The 10,847-nt window shown below is 40.6% G+C and overlaps 1 protein-coding gene across 1 annotated transcript in view; it reads right to left on the reverse strand.

Moving 5' to 3' along the window:
• Positions 1-754: 754 nt before the first annotated feature.
• LOC143283278 (uncharacterized) overlaps positions 755-10,847 on the reverse strand; it is a 15,395-nt gene continuing 5,302 nt past the window's right edge. Inside the window, exons 3-7 of the mRNA XM_076589461.1 lie at positions 7,993-8,177; positions 5,966-6,084; positions 5,481-5,525; positions 4,523-4,633; positions 755-1,216 (exon numbers count right to left, since the gene is read on the reverse strand). Of these exons, the coding sequence (XP_076445576.1) occupies positions 1,121-1,216; positions 4,523-4,633; positions 5,481-5,525; positions 5,966-6,084; positions 7,993-8,177 (556 nt within the window). The 3' untranslated portion in view covers positions 755-1,120. The remainder of the gene's footprint in view (positions 1,217-4,522; positions 4,634-5,480; positions 5,526-5,965; positions 6,085-7,992; positions 8,178-10,847) is intronic.

Here is a 10,847-nt window from a genome sequence, read left to right on the forward strand (position 1 = left end):
TGTGAGTTATTCAGTGGTTTATATATAAACAATAGCTGTGGTTTTTCATGATAAAAAATGGAAATGTACAAATGCGGAAAAAAAAAAAAAAAAGTAGCTCTGGTTATGAGTGGTGCTCATAAAACTGACAGCATATTCCGCTGTTTGCCTAAAAAAATCAGCATTATTTCACCATACCCCCAAGATATAAAAACTGTGTGAATTAAGTGGTACATAACTTTTTGTGAACCCTGTATGCTTCAGATGACATGCTTTAGTTTCAAATATGAACCTGCATCTTGTGTGCTATACATGGAAAAACTGATGGAGGGGGGTGGACAGAATACTATATGAAGTAGTACATTCCTTTGTCACAAAGAATGAAAGAGAAATCAAAGACGCAAGCCGACAAAATAATGTTTTGCGAACCTTGGCAGGCCTGATTATTGAGTTGAAATCACCAACTAATGAGAATAAAAGTCCATCAAATGCACAAGAAAAAAAATAAAGGAGAATAATCACATTTTCCCCAACATGTTTAGGCACATGCACATGCACACACACACAAACACACACACACTTTCATACACACATACACTCTCTCTCTCTCTCTCTCTCTCTCTCTCTGTGTCTCAGCTGTTATATCATAATGATGATATGTTTCAAGGAACATTGAACAATTTCTATAAATGCAGAGTAAGATACAAGACTTTCCATGATCTCATGACAAAACATAATAATACCAAAGATACATTCATTTCATCAGATCAGTCTCAATCCAGACAGTTACAATAAAACTTGATGGAACAGTCTTCACAGCATTCACACATACTCACACCCACACAGAAGGGGATAAAAAATTGCCATGCCTTCTAAGTTCACACACACACACACACACACACACATGCGTGCACACACACACACACACACACACAAACATGTGTGCACACACACACGCATACACACACACACAAACATGCATGCATGCATGGACACTCATACGCCCTCAATTTCTGTCTCTCTCTCCCTCCCTCCATGCCACTTTACACACCGGAATGCACAGCTCTCTTTACAGACCACCACTTTTTCTTTGAGGAGACAGGGAACCGTCACTAATCACAGTCGTGCCAAGCTTCACTACTCAGTCCTCAGGGTAGATCGACTGTAGCCACGGCCGAGGGGTGTACTGACCCCGGTCGTAAGACTCAAAGTAGTAATCCAGTCTTGGATGCATCACCTGCGAAAAACAATCACCAAAATATGGTTAGAAAGTTTAAGAGGGTCCCATAGCCCTACATAGCCATCAGTGAATTCATATTCAATGTGTCCAGGGCTCCGCATAAGAAGGCGGAGCCCAATCCTCTCGTTCTGCCGTGTTTATCTTCCGAAACGGAAGTCAGATACTCATTCTCACCTGGGCGGAACAAGGAAAACTGGAGTGAAATGTCTTTTCCAAGGACACAACGCCGAAACAAAGCCTCCTCAAACCCTGATTACTGACAAAAACATGACAATCCATAAAAAGCTTTTCAGAGCGCTTTCAAAACGAAATGTGGAGTGGTGGCCTCGTGGCAACGCGTCCATGTTGGAAGTGAGAGGATCTGGGGGCATGGGATCTAATCCAGAATTTTTCTTCCCTTCCGTTTGACTATGACTGGTGGTCTGGGTGCTAGTCATTTTTGGATGAGATGATAAAGTGAGGTCCCATGTGCAATGTGCAGTTGGCGCATGTAAAAATGAGCCCATGATAAAAATAGGGTTGTCCTTGGCAACATTCTGTAGAAGAATCCACTTTGATAAGAAAACAATACACTTGCTGGCAAAAAGAAAACAGAAAGATAAAAAAAAAAAAAATTTTAAAGGTGGCACTGCACTGTGGAAATGCACTCACCCCAGGAAGAGCAGCACACACAGAGAAATAGGTTGTAATTAAAAAAAAGTAACACAACACAACACAATACAGGCTACCATGAGGCCACCCACCAGAGGAGAGCCTGCACTGGCACTTCAGAGGAGTCAGTCTTCAGGGGCTGTTCCCATTCAACATACTCAGGACACTCCCTGCTAAACCCCTTACAGACAGCACTGACTGCCTTGTCAGATTTTGTCAGCTGCAGAGCCAGACTGAGTGATCACCTTTTACAAGAAAATGGAGTGATCACCTTTTACAAGATGCAAGAATACTAAGTGATCATCTTATACAAGATGCAAGAATACTAAGTGATCATCTTTTACAAGATGCAAGAATACTAAGTGATCATCTTTTACAAGATACAAGAATACTAAGTGATCATCTTATACAAGATGCAAGAATACTAAGTGATCATCTTTTACAAGATGCAAGAATACTAAGTGATCATCTTTTACAAGATGCAAGAATACTAAGTGATCATCTTATACAAGATGCAAGAATACTAAGTGATCATCTTTTACAAGATGCAAGAATACTTAACCATCTCTAAAAGACAAGTTGATGACACATTTACTATAAAAAAAAAGAAAAGAAAAAAAAAGATGAGTTATGACAACATTGGCATAACATTCTATGCAATCACTGACCATCACAAAGTCTGATCATGCTTCCACATTTCAGTAACAACAGTGATGCACAACAAAATACAAGCTGAACACTGTATAAGCTCATGTAATACATTTTATGCTCAGATATGCAGATTGTACAAATACCAAAATGAAAATTCAAAAGAATAATTCAAAAAATCAATAACAATAACAATAATAATAATAATAATTAAAAAAACAAGAACAATAACAACAACAACAAAATAAATAACAAATGAACAAATAAAATGAAAAGGTAATAAAGGGGAGAAAACACATTACACATTAAACGATAAGATACATAACAAATGATACCAATATAATAATAATAATATCAATCACGCAGACCTAAGACATGCATTCATATGCACAAACATCTTATATGGGAACAGAATCTGCCAACACTTAAGGGGTCTGAACACAACACTGCTGTGAATGCAGAGAAAGAAACGGAACTGCAGTCACCATGAAAGCAGGGCACGAACAATTTCAATCTTCGACTTCCGATTTCTCAAGGAGGCATCAGTGCTTTCCGACAAATCCTTGTACGTTACAACTCATCTACTAGGCAGATGCCCGTGCAACAGCATAACCCAACGCACTTAGTCGGGCCCTGAGTGCATGCATGTATTTTTGTGTACCTATCAGAGTGGATTTCTGCTTCAGAATTTTGCAAGAAGACAACACATTTTTGACTCACTTGTGTAAACAAAGTGAGTCTATGTTTTAACCCGGTGTTCGGTTGTCTGTGTGTGTGTGTGTGTGTGTGTCTGTGTGTCTGTGTGTCCATGGTAAACTTTAACATTGACATTTTCTCTGCAACTACTTTGTCAGTTGACACCAAATTTGGCATAAAAATAGGAAAAATTCAGTTCTTTCCAGTCATCTTGTTTAAAACAATATTGCACCTCTGGGATGGGCACACAAAAATAAAAAATGAAGCCTAATTATATGCAAACTGCATTTACTGTTATATATATATATACTTTGTATTCTCTAAACTTGGCACTTTGATCTGATATTCTGACCCAACAACTAGAACAGTCATTATTATCATTTTTTGTTCAAACAGGAACTTCTTTTGCTAAGCATGGAAGTTTTATTTATTTGCAAACGTTTTGGTGCAGATAGTAAAAAAGGGAAATTACTCCGTAATTAATGCTAAGGGAGTTAATTTGCTTTAAACTGATCTTTCTCATCTTAAACATTACATTTTGAAATTATACTCAATACATTAAAAAGCTTGGATTTTTTTTAAGTGTATCACAAGTGAGTCTTGAAGGCCTTGCCTCTCTTGTTTTTTTTCCTTTCAAACTTCTCAATCCTGTTGGTCTTAAAAGGAGTGATGGAGGGAGCTGTTGCTGTCCCAAACATTCTTCAGTGCTATGCTGAGCACTGCAATTAATCCAAACAGAAATCATCTCTGTATCTGCATCAGCTGAACGTTATATAACCAAGCCAGCTTGAACTACTCTTCTGTTCTTATATAACAGTGGCACTTATTAATCAGTACAAAGTGTCACATGAACATTATCATGATTATGAAGAAACAATATTTGAAATGCTGTGCTGCATGTATGAAATGTGTGTTTGTGTTTGTGTTTGAGGATTTTTGTTTGTGTGTGTGTGTGTGTGTGTGTGTGTGTGTGCGTGTGTATGCGGGTGCATGTGTGTGTATTTGTGTTTGTAAGTATGTGTTCCTGCATTTGTATGTGTGCGCATATGCGTATACAGTGCTCAAGTGCGTGTGTGTGCATGTGTGTATGCGTGTGTATGTGTCTGTGTGTGTTTGTATGCGTGTGTGTGTATGCATATGCGTATGTGTGCACACACACATGCAAGTGCACATGCTTGTAAAAGAAGACAAGGAGAGTGAGAGCAAAATCAAACAACATACACAGAACAAGTCATGACAGAACTCACACCACACATACAGTTAGTTCCCACTGATGAACCACACACACTCATCACAGTCACCACTCACCCGAGTCTTGTCAATGACCTCAATCTCCTCCCCGGGGACGTAGGACAGCTGGGGGGTCATGCGATCCCGAACGTCCACCAGGAGGGTGAAGGCTGGCATGTGCAGCAAGTGCTGAAAAACCACACAGCTGTCCAACATCAGCTAAAACACTGGTATCTGATCCACACAACTTCTTCTTCTTCTTCTGCGTTTGTGGGCTGCAACTCCCACGTTCACTTGTATGCACACGAGTGGGCTTTTACGTGTATGACCGTTTTTACCCCGCCATATAGGCAGCCATACTCCGCTTTCGGGGGTGTGCATGCTGGGAATGTTCTTGTTTCCATAACCCACCGAACGCTGACATGGATTACAGGACCTTTAACGTGCAGGTCTGCACATATGTTGACCTGGGGGATCGTAAAAATCTCCACCCTTTACCCACCAGGTGCCGTCACCATGATTCGAACCCGGGACCCTCAGATTGAAAGTCCAACACTTTAACCACTCGGCTATTGCACCCGTCTGATCCACACAACAATTCTCACTTCTTTATTCTTCTTCTTCTGCCTTTGTCAGTTTGAGGCCTGTAGCTCTCTCTTTGCTCACCGATATCAAGTCAAGTCAATAAAATCAAGTCTAGTCTAGTCAAGTCAAGTCCAGTCAAGTCTAGACAAGTCAAGTCAGGCAAGTTCTATAATCTCAAAAGAGAAGTCATCATGTGATTGCATGGCTCATGCTCACATACATGATTAAGTATTCAAAGACATCGCATGAAATTACACTGACACATCCAAGAACATTTTACATGTCTAAAAACAAATGTCAGTGTTAAAAAAGATAATAACAAAAACTCTAAAGAGACTACTTGACTTTAAGACTAAAAGCTAATGGGTTGTTTAACTCAATTCTACAAAGAAGAGAGAGAAAACGAAAAACGAATGAAACAAACATGTCAAAAAACAGAAAAACCTTTTACCTTTTCACTTGAAGGATAATTTTCTTCCAGCCACTCCTTTGGAGCCTGTGAACAACAAAATGATGGAAATCATTTAGTCTAGTAATCAATAAACAATAAATAAAATTATTTAAATTCTATGCTGTCCCCACCCCCATTTCTTTATGTTTTAATAAATGAATGTTTGTGTGTGTGTGTGTGTTTGTGTGTGTGTGTGTGTGTGCATGCACGTGTGCATGCGTGCAATCGTGTGCATACCTGTGTCTGTCTCTGCAGGTATCCTTGTGTTTGCCTGCATCTGCATGCATGCGTTTTCATGTATGCATGTCCACAAACTCACATGCCGCCCCCCATCACTCCCTACATACACACACATGATTACGTCTCCCAACAAGACAACCAAAGAAGTCTGTACACACCGACAGCAAGGGGGGGGGGGTAAAAAAGTGCATTGCTAGGTTAGTTTGACAAAGATTTCCCCATCCAACATATAATTACAATCTTACCCTGGGTTTCAGATCCCATCCTATGATGACGCCTCTGTATTTCCAGAACTTATGACGCACAACCTGTCCTATTCGGAACTTCACCTCCGCTGGTCTGTACAACCTCGGCTCTGTGGAGGCTATCGAAACAGACAAGAAAAACAATCTGTGGAGGATATCGAAACAGACAAGAAAAACAGTCTGTGGAGGCTATCGAAACAGACAAGAAAAACAATCTGTAGAGGTTATCAAAACAGACAAAAGGAAAACAATCTGTACAGGCTATTGAAACAGACAAAAACAATAACAATCTGTACAGGCTATTGAAACAGACAAAAGAAAAACAATCTGTAAAGGCTGTTGAAACAGACAAAAACAAAAACAATCTGTACAGGCTATTGAAACAGACAAAACAAAAACAATCTGTAGAGGTTATCGAAACAGACAAAAGAAAAACAATCTGTACAGGCTATTGAAACAGACAAAAAGAACAACAATCTGTAGAGGCTACTGAAACAGACATAAGAAAAACAATCTGTACAGGCTATTGAAACAGACAAAAAGAACAACAATCTGTAGAGGCTACTGAAACAGACATAAGAAAAACAATCTGTACAGGCTATTGAAACAGACAAAAAGAACAACAATCTGTAGAGGCTACTGAAACAGACATAAGAAAAATAATCTGTACAGGCTATTGAAACAGACAAAAAGAAAAACCATCTGTACAGGCTATCGAAACAGACAAAAAGAAAAACAATCTGTATAGGCTATTGAAACAGACAAAAAGAACAACAATCTGTAGAGGCTACTGAAACAGACATAAGAAAAACAATCTGTACAGGCTATTGAAACAGACAAAAAGAAAAACAATCTGTACAGGCTATCGAAACAGACAAAAGGAAAACAATCTGTAGAGGCTATTGAAACAGACAAAAAGAAAAACAATCTGTACAGGCTATTGAAACAGACAAAAGGAAAACAATCTGTGCAGGCTATCGAAACAGACAAAAATATAACAATCTGTAGAGGCTATCGAAACAGACAAAAGAAAAACAGTCTGTAGAAACACACAAAAGACAAACAATACGTAGCTCTAGGCTATCAAAGCAGACAAAAGGAAAACAATCTGTAGAGGCTATTGAAACAGACAAAAGACAAATAATACGTAGAGGCTATTGAAACAGACAAAAGAAAAACAATCTGTGCAGGCTATTCAAACAGACCAAAGAAAATCAATCAGGCTATTGAAAAAGACAAGAGAAAAAAAACAATCTGTAGAGGCTACTGAAATACACACACTGAAGATCCTCTAATCCATGTCATCGTTCAGTGGGTTATGGAAAGGACATATCCAGTATGCACACACCCCGAAAACGGAGTATGGCTGCCTACATATTGGGGTCATGCACATAAAAGCTAACTCATACATGTGAGTCAACATGGGAGCTGCAGTTTCAGTTTCAATTTCTCACTGCATTCAGGAAAATCCATATACACCACACCACATCTGCTTGGCAGATGCCTGACCAGCAGTATAACCCAACACGCTTTGTCAGACTTCAGTGCATGCATTATATATATATATATATATTTGTGTACCTATCACAGCGGATTTCTTCTACAGAATTTTGCCAGAGAACAACACTCTCATGGCCATGGGTTCTTTTTCAGTGCGCCAAGTGCATACTGCAAACAAGGCCTCAGTTTATCCTCTCATCCAAACGACTAAACGCTCAGTCTGATTTTCCAGTCGAACTGGGGAGAAAGAAAGGGCGAGAGCGGGGATTCAAACCCAGGGCCCTCACAGACTCCCTGCATTTGGCAGATGAGCATCTAACCATTCTGCCACCTTCCTACCTCAGCGAGCTGCAGCCCATGAACACAGAAGAAAATGAAGAAGGAGAAGAAGAAGAAGAAGAAGAAGAAGAAACCAATTTTCAATTAAAAAAAAAAAAAAAAAAAAAAAAAAAAAAACACAGTAAAAATTCATTTTTATTAAAGAAACAAAAAACACAACAACCACGCAACCTCTGACACACACTCACATCCAAAGTGGCCCCTCTTGTCCGTGTACTGGTTGTACTGAAGCACCTCCACGGCTGGCGATTCCCCGTTGGCGTCATCGTCGCCCCCCTCCCCGCCGAACACGCCCAGGATTCCCTGGCACCACTCGCTCCAGGCCGTCAGGGACAGGTACTTGTTCCGGAACCCTATGGCCGTGCTCAGGAGCCTGGGTGGACAAAGAGAGAGAGAGAGCTCGGCACTCAGCGAGATGCTTGTAATATACTGTATTGTACTGTGTTGTGTTGTATTGTACTGTATTGTACTGTACTGTGTTGTCTTGTATTGCCAATGCTTAGCTTATATCACAGATTGACATCAGTTTACAGCAAAGTGAGAGCTGTGTGATCAATGGTTTTCCCATTGCAATGGGAAGTCAGTTACAGCTCAGTCTTTTGTGAAGGACTATGACTCTCCAGTTAGGAAGCAAGATTGCACTGGCTCTTAATGCTGCAGCCGTGGGGGCTAGCTGGCCTTTGGGAACCATCCCAACGCCGACTGTGCTGAAACCTTATTGGCCGAGAGAGTGGGGATGTAACTTTGGCAAGACACTCTCCACTACAATCAGACTCTAGCCCAGACAGTTGGGCCAGCAGTTACCTCTTCTCTGTTCTGGTGGTCATAACTGGACATGACTGACTATCATACATCGTATTGTTTTGTATTGTATTGTATTGTATTGTATTGTATTGTATTACTCTTTTGTCATAGAAGATTTTCTTTTTGTGAAATTCAGGCTGCTCTCCCCAGCGAGAGAACATCACTACAATGAAACTGCACTGAAAGCACCACCTTTTTGTTGGTTTTTTTTCTACTTTTTTCTGGCTACTGTGGGATTCAAACCAGTGCGCTCAGATTATCTCACTTCCATGGTGGACATGTTACCTCTAGGCCATCACTCCACGCTGGACTGGATTGTATACTATTGCATAGTGTTGTGTTGTGTTGTGTTGACTGGATTGGATTGGACTGGATTGGATTGGATTGTACTGTATGGTATGGTACTGTATTGTACTGCATTGTATTGCACTGTATTGATTTATATTTCAGCCACAGCAGATTTCTCGGTGAGGAATCTAGTAGGCAGCTTTTCCCAGGGAGAGTACACAGTCACAATCCAGTGTCACCCTTTTCTCTTTTTCAATATCTGTGTCTACATGTATGCACATGTGTGATTTTACGTATGTGTGGACCTTTCTACAGAATTTTGCCAGGGGACAAACTCTCTTGTTGTTACATGGTTTAGATATAAACATTTTGTTTAAGGTATATCATAACAATGTAAAGCATTGAAGCTTGATATATATACATATATATATATATATATATATATATATATATCCCTCCATCCAACCACTCTCTCTCTCTCTCTCTCTCTCTCTCTCTCTCTCAGCAATTCGCTCTTTTTTATTGGAATATATTTATCATAACCTCCATCGACATGTATACATAAAAAGATGAGGGTTTTTCAAACAAAAAAACAAAAACAAACAAAAAACAAAAAACAAAAACAAAACCCATTAGTTATAACCAAGTTGATAAATCACTGGGTCTTTTGGGGATATCAATTACAACCATGACTCCCAATCCTCTTACTCTCTTTACTGTTTGTATTAAAAACAAATAAATAAATACACAAATGAATAAATGAATAAATGATATAAATGAATAAACAAACAAACAAATAAATAGATAAATAAACAAACAAACACATGAATAAAAGCAATCTTTAAACAAAAGCCACAGCCTAGTGACTGGGTCTTTCTGGAATCAAGAAGCATCAACTGCAAAGTTCTGTAACCTCCCCCATTCACCCAACCCTGCCCCCTTTCACCCTCCCTATATCGATCCATGCCCCGTCACCTCCCCCTCCCCCCCCATCACCTCCACTTATCCCCCACCCCCTACCCACCCTCCTCCACCCACCCCTTCCAACCTTGCTGAGAAGCCAACTGTAGTCAACTGTAGACTGAACAGGAAAAGTTAAAACCTTCCAGTTCGCATACTTCCATTAGAACAGCTTGCACAGAAGAGACAGATGGATCACCGGTTACTATGCCATCTGCTGCACATAACAAAAGGTCTGAGGGGTGAAGGTGAAGGAGAGTTAAGGGAGGGAGGCGGGTCGGGGAGTGGGGGGGGGGGGGGGACTGTAGGTTGGTAACATTGATGTGATACTGTCATCCATTGATTGAGCGGCAGGTGTCTTGTTTCTTTAGCTTGCCTTTTGTCAATATTGATGTCTCTCTCTCTCTCTCTCTCTCTCTCTCTCTCTCTCTCTCATGTGTGTGTGTGTGTGTGTGTGTTGGGGGAATACTGGTGTGTGTGTGTGTGTGTGTGTGTGCACATACACACACTGACACACACACACACAGAGTCACATGTGCACTCTCCCACTGTATAACACACAGATGCCTATGGTCTACATGCACTAAAACACTGCTATCAATCTCTGTCTGTCTCTCTCACCCAGTGCATCTACCTTCCTCTCTGTCTCTCTCATTTCTCTCTCCCTCTCTTTGTCTCTCTCTCTCAGACGGGCGTAATAGCCGAGTGGTTAAAGCGTTGGACTGTCAATCTGAGGGTCCCGGGTTCGAATCACGGTGACGGCGCCTGGTGGGAAAAGGGTGGAGATTTTTACGATCTCCCAGGGCAACATATGTGCAGACCTGCTAGTGCCTGAACCCCCTTCGTGTGTATATGCAAGCAGAAGATCAAATACGCACGTTAAAGATCTTGTAATCCATGTCAGCGTTCGGTGGGTTATGGAAACAAGAACATACCCAGCATGCACACCCCCGAAAACGGAGTATGGCTGCCTACATGGCGGGGTAAAAAC

The sequence above is a fragment of the Babylonia areolata genome, chromosome 6, assembly GCF_041734735.1.
Source record: "Babylonia areolata isolate BAREFJ2019XMU chromosome 6, ASM4173473v1, whole genome shotgun sequence".
Lineage (NCBI taxonomy): Eukaryota > Metazoa > Mollusca > Gastropoda > Neogastropoda > Buccinidae > Babylonia > Babylonia areolata.